The sequence below is a fragment of the Protomyctophum bolini genome, assembly GCF_963924005.1.
Source record: "Protomyctophum bolini genome assembly, chromosome: 16".
Lineage (NCBI taxonomy): Eukaryota > Metazoa > Chordata > Actinopteri > Myctophiformes > Myctophidae > Protomyctophum > Protomyctophum bolini.
In genome coordinates, this window is record NC_137877.1 from 25,756,657 (window position 1) to 25,772,386 (window position 15,730).

Sequence of the window (15,730 nt, forward strand, 5' to 3'; positions counted from 1 at the left end):
GTGCCAGAGATAGTGTGCATGGGTGCATAGGTTTCCAGTACAAGAGTAAAATGCGAAGATAAGCAAAATGTTTCAATTTAATAGGATGCCATTATCAGCTGACATGTGAGTACAGAGTCCTTCTGACTATACTGATCATCAAAGTGGCAATAAACACTGCAATTTACAGCAACTCAATCTGATATCTATCATGATAATCATATAATGATATAGGTATAAAACCTATAATGTTGCAATAGTTCAAATAGTAAAACATTATTGCTTTAAAGAGATTGTCTGTGGGTGGGCAATATCAGTTCATCTAGAGAAGGCAGGATGAAGGGCCCATTGTGGATTCTTTCTCTCTGCCTTTTGTCTCTCTATGGTTGTCAGAGTCATGATGTGAAGGGACAAGAGGATTTTATGCTCCTTGGAGGACCGTTAATGACACAGTCGGGGAGAAACTCAGACAATGGGACAAACTTTGCCTTTGACTGTACCGAGTCCGTACCAGCGAGATCCAGAGCCTACTTTGAGCATCTCAAGAGCAGGGGAGTAACCCACTTCAAGGTGCTCCTGCCCTGGTCTCAGCTCCTGCCCACAGGCCTGCCCAGCCAGCCTCAGCATGCTGCAGTGACCCACTGCTGGACCCTGATGAAACAGCTGCTGGAGGTGGGCCTCCAGCCATTGGTTGTCCTTCATGATTCTACAGTACCGGAAACCCTCAGGTCAAGGTATGGGGACTGGGAAAGCCCTGAGCTCATCAGGGTGTTTGAGCAGTATGCAGAGTTTGCCTTTCAAGAGTTTGGAGAACTGGCCCAGTCCTGGGTGACACTAAGCCACCTGGATGAACTTTGGAGTGATGAGCTGCCTACAGATATTGCCCTTTCACTGCAGCATATCCTCCAGGCCAATAGAAACATCTACCAGCTCTACCATCGCTTGTTTCCTGACAAAGGTACAGTAAGTGCTGACGAGTGAATGAGAAATATATGATTTGGTGGGGGCTTATTATAAGTTCCACTCTGGATTCATAATGTAGTACACCGCAGATGCCTATTTTCCTGCATTATTTAACATTATTGAATGAGCTCTTGAGTTATTGAATTAGCTCTTGGTTTAAATGTTAGCAATTAAACATTATGTTGAAACTGTAAATTATTTATATTGTTTGCATTAGCACTGTGGTGAGGATCAGTGATAGAGCTATATTTCACAAAAAAAACTAAAGGCAAATTGTCCAAAACATGTTTGGCCTTTGTGTTGTTGATATGTTAAGCTGTTTAGATGTTGGTGTAGCTATGCCAGTAACTTTGTAGCACACAGTTTTGGCAACACTATAATCCCTCAACCATGTATGTTGTTTGTTGATACAGCAACCTTGCCAGCGCCATCGCTACGCATACGCACAAGACCCTATGCACTGTGCATAGGGCAAAAGTGCCATGCCAATCCAATCCTCATAATAATAATGTTCTCCGCGGCTCCACGCCCCATGTGTGCATCCTTGCAAACGGCAAAAGTAGCCAATCTGCATGAGGAAACGCACAGCAGTAACTCTCGTCTCGCTCTCGTCGGGGGGACGGGTGGGGGCATGGGAAGTACAAACATATGCGTAGGACAACAAAATGCTCAGTGACGTCTCTGAACCTTGCTTTGCAATTTGGCATGGGGGGTTAGATCAACATATGGAATGAATTCCGTACTGGCCATATATGGAGCGTGTCTTGAGTGTACTGCAGGGTTTGATAAGGTCAGATCAACATATGGAATGTCAGAACAGGTCAGCTCCATATATGGAGATCTAAGGGTGGCAGCGCGGGTGACGGGCAGTGTCTTGAGTGTACAGGGTTTGATGAGGGGCCAGGTAGGTCATTTTCTTTTTTTTTTAAGGATCAACATATGGAATGGCAACACACACACACACACACACACACACAGACAGATAAGCGTGCTCTTCATGGCTTTTATCTCTTCACAGGAAGACGTCTGTCAATCGGTTTAAGAGCTAGAGATGTTACTATTCTTTCCCATATCAAACGACTCTCCATGGTAAGCTGCATGCTGTATACTGGGGTACAAATGAAAAGAGTGTTCAGTGGGGATCAGTGCAGGGAATGGGTGCTCATTTCTCAGTTTGAATATTACAGAAGGGACTTGGCTTACTGTCGGCCTGCTTCCTTAAATATCACTTACAGAACCATGATGTATTTTACATTGAAGTCCATTAAATACTTTAAACATGGCCTCCCTGTATTATAATATGTCATATTATAGGCAAACATTCTCACAAAACGCTTCACAGGACGCTTTGCATCCTTATACGTCATGAGCGTCTATTTTCCTGCATGACAACATACGTACGTAAAAGTATACAGATTCAGGCTTGAGTGGTTTTTACAAACATTTCTACATAGCTAATCTGGACTGTTCATTTAATACTGAGAGATTGAGAATATGCATGGGTTAATCTCAAACCCCCAGAACGGCTGTCCAACGTTGAAGCTGCCACTACCTACTGCATACTGGAACTGCAGCATGTTCATGAGGTGGATGGACATTCAGTGACGTCATGTGCATAACGTGCGTCAGTCAACCCTGACCTCAAATTTGAGACCACTCTCAACTTCCGCTCGCTTGAGTCATTGAGTTATAATTAAGCAATATTACACGAGAGGGTGTGGTTTAACGTGATTATTACCAAGACAGTGATTCATCACTGAAGTTACCCTTAAAACTAAGAAAATCGCTGAAAAAACATATTTTTTTAATGACAGATTACATTACAACCACAAATGTCCGAAGAAACTATAGCTAGCCTAGCCACCAAGTTTGCTGCGCTCTGGGAAAACAGAGCAGCTGAATTCTTTGTTTTTGCGAATCTTACTTTCACTTACTATGAGACCTAGCAGATCATGTCTGTCTGTCTGTCTGTCTGTCCATGTGTCACGCTTTTGTGCCCATATATGGAGCTGCTTTGGGGACTCCTTATATGGTTATGGCTGAGTCATGGTGACATGAGTGTGATGGCGTGGTCCAACTTGTGCCCATATATGGAGGTGCTTTGGGGACTCCTTATATGGTTATGGCTGAGTTAAAAACTTAACTTAAAAATAACTTAACTTAAATATGTACGATCCGCGTTCACTTCCCGCGTTTGCGCGTCTTACTGGTGATTAGGTGTGGAGTGGTGCTTGTTTGAACCACGGCTAGAAGGCTGTTTCAACCAATTAGATTGCTTCCTCGAAACGACCTGTTGTATAATGGTACTTATGGCAGTCTTGCGGGAGCTTCAAAACACCACTGAGCAACTTCCATTGAAATTAATAGCGGGGGGTTTCTCCCGGTCTGTTCTCTCTTTTCAATAATATTCTCACCCATGTAAATAAAAACAAACTGCTAATATTTATTCAGAAATTAATACACAATGAAATCACTTGTTTAGATTTCTGCACTGAATTAATTGTGTTTCATTCATTATGCATAAAGACTTTTTTTCCCTTCTTAATACCGTAGGTGGATTTCTTGTCTGTGCAAATTGATTGTGATTGTACTTCGCCCTCGAGGTTTGAAGAGGAACTGAGAAACCTGCAGGTGCAGTAATCATTAAAAAGAATTGCTGCTATTCTGCTGAACTAATGAACTGGCAAATATTCTGATATATAATAATTATATACAGTATAAATGCATACATATCAAAACTATTTTCTGTAAAATGCACTTACACTTTTATACTTAAATTGAGAAAAAGAATCATCCAATCATCCAAAGAATCATCCAATGACTTGACACTGTATGTTCTAGAGATCCAGCGGAGAGACCTCTATCCTGCTATACAAGATAAACATTCAAGGTTGCTCCTCCAATGAATTCCAGCCACTTGGCATGGTTTTGCAAGGTATCTTAAATGTTAAACCAACCGTCATCTGCTTAAAAATGATCCACCATTTAAGCTAGTTAATTGATATTAACTTTTACAACACAGTAATACTGTACATATTTGAAACAAATCTCAAAGTGCTGTTATTGTTGGAAATATATGTAAAATTCCTTGTTTAAATGTTCCTATGAAGGATCAGATGGAAACCTGTTTGCATTATCAGTGGCATAATCTCTTAGCTTTATTCTGTTCTAAATTCACCTGAAAGATCGGCTCAATTATGATGAATTCAATGACATAAAGCTCATAACTCAACTCTATAATTTGATAGGTCATTTCTGTTATGAATTAAACTGATGGCCTGCTCAACATTTATGAATTCAGCTCAGAGCTTAACTATGTTATTAATATCTCAACTCTGTTGTGAATTTATTACAGCTCTAATTAAGGATGACCTAAACATTTTGGGGTGTGACATGTTGGACATTTTTGGTAAGGTGGAAAATGATGACATTCCAACCAGGTAAATTCACTGAGATAACATGCACGATCCAGAACTTCTAAAATATACAAGTCTATTAAGAGCATTAATGTTTCACAATTCACATAATGTTGCATCCACCTGCAGGGTACCAGACTACAGTGGCAGTACAGTGGCAGACATTAATAACAGTTACCAGAGTGTGTGGGATAGGTTTGGAGCCCAACTCACATCAAAAAGAGACGTTTTTCTGAATGAATCCTTTCCCACTGACTTCCAATGGGCCACCTCCAGTGAGTCCTTCAAAGTTGAAGGTGGCTGGTCAGAAGATGGGAAGGGAGAGACCATTTGGGACCGTTTTGGCCATGAAAACAATGTTTTTGACAATCAGACAGCGGATCTGGCTTGTGACAGTTACCATAAGGTAGATTATGATGTCTACCTCCTTCGAGGGCTCCTTGTGAACACCTACCAGTTTTCCATTTCCTGGGCTCGTATTTTCCCCTCTGGTCACCGGGGTAGCCATTCTGAGAAAGGAGTTATTTACTATGACAAATTGATCAATGCTCTCATTGAGTCTGGTATAGAACCAGTTGTCACACTGCACCACTGGGATCTCCCTCAGGCACTGCAGGACTATGGTGGATGGACTAATGCGTCCATTATTGAAGCCTTCAAGGACTATGCAGACTTCTGCTTCTCTAGGTTTGGGGATAGGGTCAAGACCTGGAACACTTTCAGTAGTCCCTGGGTAGTGAGCCATGCTGGTTATGGCACAGGTGAGCATCCTCCTGGAACACAGGACTACGTGGTTGCCTCCTATCAGGTAAGAGTGCTAATATTTAAGCTGTGCTAAAACTGGAAGCCTTGTTTATTGTGTTGTTTGTTGTAACCATTATGTTTGGCTATAGGTCACTCACAACATGCTCAAGTCTCATGCTGAAGCCTGGCATGCCTACAATGACATGTACAGGAAGAAGCAAGGAGGGAAAGTTGGCATTGCTCTAAATTCAGACTGGGCTGAACCTGCAAATGCTACCACTGAAGATGTAAATGCGGCAGATCGCTATCTACAATTTATGTTGGGCTGGTTTGCCCATCCCATTTTTGTAGATGGAGACTATCCACCAGTACTCAAGGATCAGATTGAACAGAAAATAATGGATTGTCCTGTCTCTGAGCCTGCCAGACTTCCAGTCTTCAATGCAGAAGAGAGCCAGAGGATAAAAGGAACGGCTGACTTCTTTGGATTAAACCACTATACATCCCGTTTGGTCAACTCCAGTGATGGAGGCTGCACTCCTGGACCTCAGGGGGTTGGTGACTACCAGGCACATGTGGACCCTTCCTGGTCTTCCTCAGCGTCAGACTGGATCTATTCAGCACCTTGGGGTCTTAGAAGACTTCTCAACTACATTTCAACTGAGTACCTGAATGTTACTAAGGTGCCTGTTTACATAACTGGGAATGGAATGCCCACTGAGTATAGTGGAGACACGCTGAATGATGCCAGTCGAACTCAGTACATCAAAAGCTATATGAATGAGGCACTGAAAGGTGACTTACACTGTTGCTACAAACAAATCACACTCCTATTCAGTGAAGAAATTGAGAAATGTAATATTCGATTTTAATGTTTCTATTTCTGTTTTAATATTTAGCAATACACTGGGACAGAGTGGATGTTCAACGTTTTACAGTGCAGTCACTCATGGATGGGTTTGAGGGGCTACAAGGTTACCGTGAAAGGTTTGGTCTACATCATGTCAACTTTGAAGATCCCGACAGGCCTAGAACACCAAAGCAGTCTGCCTATTTCTACTCTCAAGTTATCAGGCATAATGGGTTCAGTTCAAAAATCAATGATGGCATCAAAGGATCCGAGTTTAAATTAAATGGGCACAAGCTAAGTCTACCACCATCTGAAGTTCCATCGAAATCCATGGTTGTCTGGGAGAAGTTCTCGCACCAGTCGAACTTTGCGAGGAAACTCTACCATTATGGTACCTTTTCTCCAAGTTTCCTTTGGGGAGTATCATCCTCAGCTTATCAGATTGAAGGTGGCTGGGATGCTGATGGGAAGGGACCCAGCGTATGGGACACATTCACCCACAAACCTGGCAGTATTGTTAATGGAGATGTAGCCTGTGACAGTTATCACAGACTGGAAGAAGACCTGTACATGCTTCGGTCTTTGAAGGTGAAATCCTACGGATTTTCTCTTTCATGGTCCAGGATCTTTCCTAATGGTCAACTTACTTCCCTGAACCAAAAAGGTGTTGACTATTATAACAGACTTATTGATGGTCTCCTAGCTTATAACATCACACCTATGGTGACGCTCTACCACTGGGACCTTCCTCAGGCTTTGCAAAACCTTAATGGCTGGGACAATGTTGATATGATTGACATCTTCAATGACTACTGTAACTTCTGTTTTGCCACCTTTGGAGACAGAGTAAAGTTTTGGATAACCTTCAACCAACCTCATACAATCACATGGTCAGGGTATGGACTTGGACAGATCCCACCAAACGTGAAGAAGCCAGGCGACGCACCGTACAGAGTAGCTCACAACCTGCTAAAGGCACATGCTAAGGCCTACCACACATATGATGAGAAGTATCGCACAACACAGCTTGGTTTGGTGTCCATTGCTCTCAACGCTGACTGGATTGAACCCAAAGATGTCAACATCCATCGAGAAATAGTCGCGGCTGATCGTGCTTTGCAGTTCCAGCTTGGCTGGTTTGCACATCCTATTTTTAAAAATGGTGACTATCCGGATGCAATGAAGTGGCAAGTTGGAAACAAGAGTGAACTCCAAGGTCTTTCACAATCCAGACTACCAACCTTCACTGAAGCGGAGAAGGCCTACATCAGGGGGACTTCAGACATATTTTGTATAAACCATTACACTACAAAGATAGTGGGGCATGCAACCACCAGGCTTTCTCCTCAGTCTTATGACTATGACCGGGACATATCAGAAACAGAGGAAAGTCACTCACCGACCACTGCCATCAGTAACCAGCGAGCTGTAGCATGGGGTTTGAGAAGGCTCCTCAACTGGATCAAGGAAGAGTATGGAGATCCAGAGATTTACATCACCAAGAATGGGGTTGCTACAGAAAGAACGACCACATGGGATGACTCCGGAAGAGTATTTTACTACAAGACATACATTGATGAGGCTCTAAAAGGTCATTAACCAGTCACACACTTTTAATGATAAAATGATTTAATGTTATTAAAATAATTTGAATATTGCTTATAATTGCTTGTGTTGCATAGCGTATAACCTGGATGGCGTGAAGTTGAGAGGATACACAGCTGTATCTCTCATGGATTCATTTGAGTGGCTAAATGGATACTCAGTAGGCTTTGGACTTCATCACGTGGACTTCACAAACCCAAACCATCCAAGGACACCAAAATACTCAGCTCACTACTACTACCAAGTCATGAAGGACAATGGCTTCCCAAGACCCGCTGATGAAAAGCCACTGTATGGATACTTCCGCAAGGATTTCATCTGGAGTACAGCAACAGCATCTTACCAGGTGACTACATATTGGCATTACTTGTCAGGTGTATTCCCTCCTTTTTGGGGTGACCTTATGATTTAAGTGTTCATCTCCTAGTTTAATAAAACAAAAACGAAATCCAAAGATCCAAAATGATTAACATATTATTATAATTATAATTTCATAACTTTCAGATTGAGGGGGGGTGGAGAGCACATGGGAAAGGTCTCAGTATCTGGGACAAGTTTGCCCATACTCCCCTTCGAGTGTTCAATGACGACACTGGAGACATTGCCTGTGACAGTTACAACAAGGTTGACGAAGACGTTGCAATGCTGGAGAAGCTGAAGGTGACCTACTATCGTTTCTCCATATCCTGGCCCAGGGTGCTTCCCGATGGAACCACCAAACACATCAATGAGGCTGGACTCAACTACTACCACAGACTGGTGGACGCACTGCTTGCTGCCAATATCAAACCTCAAGTAGGTTTAACTGCTGACATATAAAAAAAATACAGATTGATCACGTGGTGTACATCATATGGCTTTAATTACTTTTCTCCATTTTCTTTATGCCCCCCTGCCCCCTCAGATTACCCTCTACCACTGGGACCTTCCACAAGCTCTACAGGATGTTGGTGGTTGGGAAAATATCACCACCATTGACCGATTCAGGGACTATGCCGATCTGATATTTAGCCGCCTTGGCGACAAAGTGAAATTGTGGATCACCATCAACGAGCCCTACAATGTTGCTAATGTGGGCCATGGCTATGGTGCAGCTGCCCCAGGTAAAGTATGTAATATAATGATAACAGTACTACTGTTACCGTTTGGTGCTGAGTACCAGCTTTCCTTTCGCAGGCTGATTGATTAAGTTAATGGCAGGACAGTCTACTAAATAAAATATATAACTAATTGTCTATTGCTATTTTAATATTGCAATTTCATTTTTTTTTTACTTTAACTTCATTCTGGCTATTTATTATCTGTATCCACACTGTGAGGAGTCACATAGAATGTCGCCTCCAAAACCAGCTGAATTAAATGTATTCAACTGGTGGCCCAAATGGAGCGCCCCCTTGTGGCCCTTGGAAGACATTTCACTTTTATTATTCTTTCTTTTTTTAGGGCTATAAGTTACAGGTTAAGTTACAGGTATGGTGTGTGCGATATGTGTGTTAGAATACCATAATGACAGTAGGCCTAATCCTTAATCATATTCAATCATATTCAAGGGATTTGGGGAGAAATTAGACAATCGTTAATGTCAAGGCAATTATGTTTATGCACTGTCAAATAGGTCTACATCTATTCTAAGGTAGCACATACCTGCGGCTGCATATACAGTATACATATTATCCTGCTCATTACTGTGCAGACATGTATTATATATACATAGGCATTTTGAGAACCCACAAAATGTCCGCTGTGCCCCCACACAATCATTCTACAGTTGTGGCCCCTGGCCTTAATCTAGTTGAATACCCCTGGTATACATTATGCCAATAAATATCATTAACATGGACATATATTTTGATGCATGACCCCTAATGTATCAATGTCCAGGGATCAGTTTCAGACCAGGCACTCTGCCCTACATCGTGGGTCACAATCTGATCAAAGCCCATGCGGAGGCCTGGCACCTCTACAATGAGAAGTACCGTCCAAAGCAGGGTGGACTCATCTCCATTACCATCAACTCGGACTGGTCTGAGCCCAGAAATCCATACAAGCAGGAGGACATTGATGCCGCCAGACGTGTAGTGCAGGTACAGTATTTGACAACAAATAAATACCTGCAAAGAAGTTTACAAATCACCAGTGGTGGAAAAAATACTCACATAATTTTAAATAAAGTATAAAAGTCCAAAAGTACAAACGTATTGGTATCAAAATGCAATTAAAGTACCAAAAGTAAAAGTACTCACTACTCATCATGCAGAATGTCCCATTAAACAATTTCAAATGTACAAATAGCCAATCTGCAAGCTTACAATGTGTTGCATCATTGCCTTGGCACTCAGCAAGGGTTGGATTGGGGGGTTAGATCAGCTAAAATATGTTTCCTGAACGCGGCACGGCTGCGGCTCACTGCTCCAAGAGATGAGTCAAATGGGGAGAACAAATTCTGCATACAATTGGCCCGGGCCGACCTAGCGGTCCGGACTCCTAGGCTGCTAATCCAGCCTGACAGCGTGCCGCGGGTTCGACTCTCGATCCCGACGAACTTTTCTGCGTGCCACTCCCCATCTCTCTCCCCCTTGCATTTCCTTTCAGTTTACTGTAGTCTATACTATCAAAGAAAGGCCAAAATATATATATATAAATAAAAGATGCATACAGGCACTGACTACATTTTTCAAATAAATGTTGTGGAATAAAAGTACTATTTGCCTTTGAGTTGTGGAGTAGAAGTAAAAGTATTGGAAATTGTACTTACTGCAAGTACGGTACTTAAGTAAATGTGCTTTTTTATTTGGCTACAAATAAATACCTGCAAAGAAGTTTACAATATACACACTGAAAGATGTGCATGATTGAAAGATGAAGTATGTACACCAATCAAAACTAAAATGGAAAAAACATACATCTATTAGATTAACTCTGGAGCATAATCCAGTGTGCAAACTCAGTTTTACTATTCTACCAATGAAATAAGTACCTCTAAGGTGTTACTGTCATGTTGTTGGAACCAGCTAAACATTAAACATGAAATGGACAGGCAAGTCAACTGTAACTGCATGGTTGATGTCTCTATCTTTTGGTGCAGTTCTACATTGGCTGGTTTGCTCATCCCATATTCAATGGAGACTACAGCAATATGATGAAGACAATCATCAGTGAGAGAAGTTTAGCTGCCGGCCTCCCAAAGTCTAGGTAAGTGTCCTCTGAAACTAGAAGGAACCTATTACTGGAGTTTGGGATAGGGAAGGGAAAGAAAGAAAGAAAGGTTTGACATTCAGCTTTTGAATCTAATCAAAGTACTTTGATCAATGACTCCTGCAGGCTTCCTGAGTTCACCCGTGAAGAGATCCTTAGGATTAAAGGGACCCATGATTACTTTGGCTTCAATCACTACACCACAGTCCTGGCGTTCCCTGTTGACTATGGAAACCTGCAGCACTATGACGCAGATAGGTAACAAACTACTTATCAGAAAATAAACAGTACCTATCATGCATAACATAGAATAATATAGTATAGTACAGGCGTGGGGGGTTAGCGCATCCCCGGCCCCATTTTTCGCCCTCTCTTCGCAGTTAGACTGGGCCAGCTCTAAACACGCTGGTGGTATAGTATAGAGAACCTCGCCTAATAAAAAGCTAAATTAATTGGTGCCATAAATGCCATTTTATTATTTAATGTGTAGACTGAGGTTTTACAACACCTTAAACACATTAAACTAGATAATTTACTTGATGACTGTATTATAAACCAGGGGTGCAGGAACAGTTGCTGATCGGACCTGGCTGGACTCAGGCTCTTCGTGGCTGAAGGTGTCACCGTTTGGATTCCGGAGGATTCTCAACTTCATCAAGGAGGAGTATGGCAACCCACCCATTATTATCACAGAGAATGGCGTCTCAGAGCGTGGGCCCACAGATCTAAACGATGTCCACAGGAGTCACTTCTATGAACAATACATCAACCAGGCCCTTAAAGGTAAAGTATACAACTTTACACTTTACAACTGCTGCAACCATAGCTCAAAATAAACTTAAAACAGATAGACTGTAGCTATTTGGTGTGTGAATCTTTCAGCTCTACTCTATGAGGTCCAGTACCCAGTGCATTGGACATTGGGTTATGCATGTCAATTCTATCTTTTCTTATTAGAAAAAGATTTAAAATCTTCACAAATTGAAATTGAGCTTGAAACACAGTACAGATTTCAACTGTTATATCACTTTCTTCTGCAGGTAAATGACGATGCTTGTTTTCTCGTTGCAGCTTACTTAATAGATGGGGTCAATGTTTGTGGATACACGGCTTGGTCCCTTATGGACAATCTAGAGTGGGCCACCGGATTTTCGGAGCGATTTGGCCTTTTCTATGTCAACCACACAGACCCTAACCTTCCGCGTGTAGCCAAGGACTCTGTTGCCCGGTATGCAACCATCATCTCCTGCAATGGATTCCCAGATCCAGCTTTAGGACCCCATGAATGTCTGAACCCTGAACCTGAAGGTAAACTAATAGAGGATGGAAAGGACATTTTCTCCAAATGATTATTTTATATCATCACATCATTTAGAACATCATATACATAACTGTATATACATATTCATGGGTCAAAACAATAGCTTGTCAGTTATTACAGTGTTCCACATGTTTTTGGAAGTATTAAGAAGATTTGAAAAATATGTTTGGAAAATGATATTTTTTGTTCCCTTATACTAGGAACAAGTGCACCAACCACACCCCCTGTAACAAGTGCACCAACTACACAACCTGTAACAAGTGCACCAACTACACAACCTGTAACAAGTGCACCAACTACACACCCTGTAACAAGTGCACCAACTACACACCCTGTAACAAGTGCACCAACTACACACCCTGTAACAAGTGCACCAACCACACCCCCTGTAACAAGTGCACCAACTACACAACCTGTAACAAGTGCACCAACTACACAACCTGTAACAAGTGCACCAAATACACCACCTGCCATGGACGGGGACAACATAATTCACTTCCTGGGTATGGAAATCTCTCCTAATGATGCTGAGACTGGACTTTACGCAGTGTTTGCTTTGCTCGTTACAGCCACTATAACAACTATATCTGCGACCTATTGTTTCCTGAAGTTGAAAAATAAATCCAAGAATCCCTCCTTTGTAGAGGCATTGCACATGGAAAATAAATTGTAAAGTGTAAACACTAATTCCTGACGGCACCCTGGGTAATAGAGCTGGAGCTTCGACGAATTAAGCCATGAAGTTTTTGTATTCTCCCTTGCCTTTTTGGTGTGTGAATTACTGAGTTCTTAGCCAAGATTCAAATGTCAAAGCTGTGTGTAGTGACTTCATCTGTAGCTCCTACTGCAAGGGGCAACTGGGTTGATTTTAGTCAGACGTGTGCATAATCAATTCCAGAGCATGCAGTTGTAAGTCAATCAATTTATTAAACATCGGCAAAGCAAGCAGTTGAAACTGTGTTTCTTTCAAGCATCCAAACCCATATAAAGATGACCATCACGCCTTACCTGGTGTGCCATGGCCACACCTCTGTACCATGAATTAAAATAAACAAACAAAATGAGCAGAAATTGTATTTTGGCTCCAATGCTCCAATTTGTTTGTGGTTTATGCTATGCCAATGGTTATTTTCTACAAATCTACACATAGAAAAACTTGGCGATATGGTAAAGGAGTATGCCAAACGCCAAGCCCGCGGCCATTGACCAAAGGGTGACGCTAATACGCTATATCACTCAATTTCACTCGTTTGACCATCAGTCAGCAATAAAACTTCAATACACATATGCGTTATGCGTCTTCTCATGCTGAACAACTTTCGTGTTCTGACTTTTGACCTCTGATCTTTAGATCACCCACCATTTTGAATTATATGAAAAACAGTTCAAATCTATCTCCTCCCAGGATCTTTGATCAAAATTTGGACCTATAGACAAAAAATCGTGTATTTTTAAGTGAATAAAATTAAGGTTTTATGGGCCAATCAAATTTGATTTATCTTATTACTTGGCCCTGTCTTTATTGTCTATTATTATTAATATTATAATATTTTCTCTTTTTTTTAAGAATTATTGGCATGACAAGCATTCTTATATTGTGCAGGAGGATGCTAAACGCACACCAGTCTTAGTAGTGGTGCCGGTCCACGGTAGAACAATCTCAATGTGAAGTCTTGAAAAGACAAAAGGTGGCCATGGCCACACACACTCGTAGCCAAAGTGCCGATACTACTTTATTGGAAGTAGTAAATGAATACTAAATAAATACTATTACTATTAGTAAATAAATTATTACTATCAATTAAATTATTACTGTCAATTATTACTATTAGTAAATAAACTATTACTATTAGTAAATAAATACTATTACATCTGGCCACAAAAGATCACAGGATCTACTGAATGTGAAGGTAGCCTACTGGGGGGAAGCCACACTGTGTGGCATAGGCTCAATATGTCAGTTTGACACATTCAGTAGATCCCGTGATCTTTTGTGGCCAGATGTAATTTCTTGGGGTCTAGTAGGACTATATTAAAGAATAAAAAAAGAAATCGCTATAACATTTTGTAAAGAAATACATTTTTAGCCCCATGCTCGAATGCCCCCACCCCCTGTCAAAAACAGCTAAAATCCCTAAAACGAAAGACAGCAGCAAATGAAAATTCTTAAAAATGGTCTATACAGGGGGGAATTGGGGGAAAAAAGGAAAATAAGTATCTTTATTCGAAGGTAAAAGTTTCGGTAGTGACACATTTGTCCCTTAGGATCTGTTGCAACATGAATATGGTAAAAGTTGCATCTGCCGAAACGTTGGTAAACAATATGGTAAACGATTATAGGCCTACCCTACAGGGTTTAAAAGCTGGGTCACTTGTTGACATTGTAATTGCAACCAATTTCCACTAGGTGGAGACATGGTACTGAACAGGATGCTGTCTGTTTCTACTTGGTAGAAAATCCTTGAAGTGACTCATCCATAGAGTTATTATACACTCTATGGACTCATCTGATTAAAAATCCATTGTGAAGTGAGGGGCGCTCTTAATATCATACATCATCTCATTCCGGCCAATCACAATTTGCGTTCTTTTGTCCTCATTTTTGAAAGGGCGCTAGCCCCTCCTATACACAGGTTTAATGTTTGCTTACATGTTTACGTCATAATGTGTCATTTACGTCATATTGTCTCTTTATTGTTAATGGCGTTTAATGTTTGTGTTTGCACCGTTTTGTTTTACATCACCTAATTAACATGAGTTAGACTTTAATATATTATTGACTTACATTGTATAGTGTATCAAAGTCACTCTTCTAGCACGTAAACAAACGCTAACCAAACTGATTCAGACAATATCTAATAACTTAATGGGCCTAGCCACCTAGGTGATTGCTATTTGCTAGCCTCGAGTCTAGGGTACAATCTGTGCATGGTTGCTAGGGTCTATAGTACTCTATATGTTGTAGTTGCTATGGTAAAACTGAAGATTCAGGAGGTCGATGGAACGCTCCATAGAGCTCAGCAAGAAAGAAAGATTCAGACAGAGGGATAGCAGCTAGACAAAGCACACAACAACCTGACTCCCCCCTAGACCCCTGGTCCAGTGCTCCCCCTACCTCTCCGATCTTCTTGAGCCCTGTGTCCCCTCAGGTCCAGTGAAGTCAACCTCATGAGGGTCTGCAGGCCAAGTACCGCGCCGGGGGGGGGGGGGGGGGGGGGGGACTTTAGGTGTTTAGAAAAGCTAGTAGCCTAGTAGTAGTAGTAGTAGTATGCAGGCCTTCACTGCTCTGACTGTGAGGACAATTAACTGTGGCTCGGCACCTGGAGAAAACACTGACTCAGAAACCAGAATTTCTATAGAATTCAGAAACGGGTCTCATGGTCGCAGTTTACGTATTTCCTGTAGGCGGAGCTGACGTATCTGCGGGGTAAACCCGCACATCTTCTACTACATTGAATGGTAGAGTGACTGATGTTAGTCTGCTCAAACATTACTCCTTTACCTGCTTTTTACACTAACATTACAAAGATGCCCAGAACATCTGGATGAACCTGTATAGTTTATTATGGCTGCTCCAACTGTAGTGGCAACATTAAAACAAAAACAAAAAAACGTTAGGCTGTCAAAATATCCACCGCGGTGGCTGAGAACCAGAGC

At 41.6% G+C, this 15,730-nt stretch overlaps 1 protein-coding gene across 1 annotated transcript; it reads left to right on the forward strand.

Moving 5' to 3' along the window:
* Positions 1–315: 315 nt before the first annotated feature.
* On the forward strand, positions 316–15,231 carry LOC308330885 (lactase/phlorizin hydrolase-like; the record flags this gene model as incomplete). The annotated part of the gene is made up of 16 exons (XM_080785959.1): positions 316–937; positions 1,961–2,045; positions 4,488–5,166; positions 5,252–5,897; positions 6,002–7,543; positions 7,635–7,903; positions 8,062–8,352; positions 8,462–8,660; positions 9,439–9,641; positions 10,643–10,749; positions 10,879–11,010; positions 11,312–11,535; positions 11,824–12,060; positions 12,335–12,353; positions 12,524–12,635; positions 15,223–15,231. 16 exons carry the CDS (start codon positions 316–318, stop codon positions 15,229–15,231), a joined length of 5,376 nt encoding a protein of 1,791 aa, XP_080642085.1.
* Between the last annotated feature and the right edge of the window lie 499 nt (positions 15,232–15,730).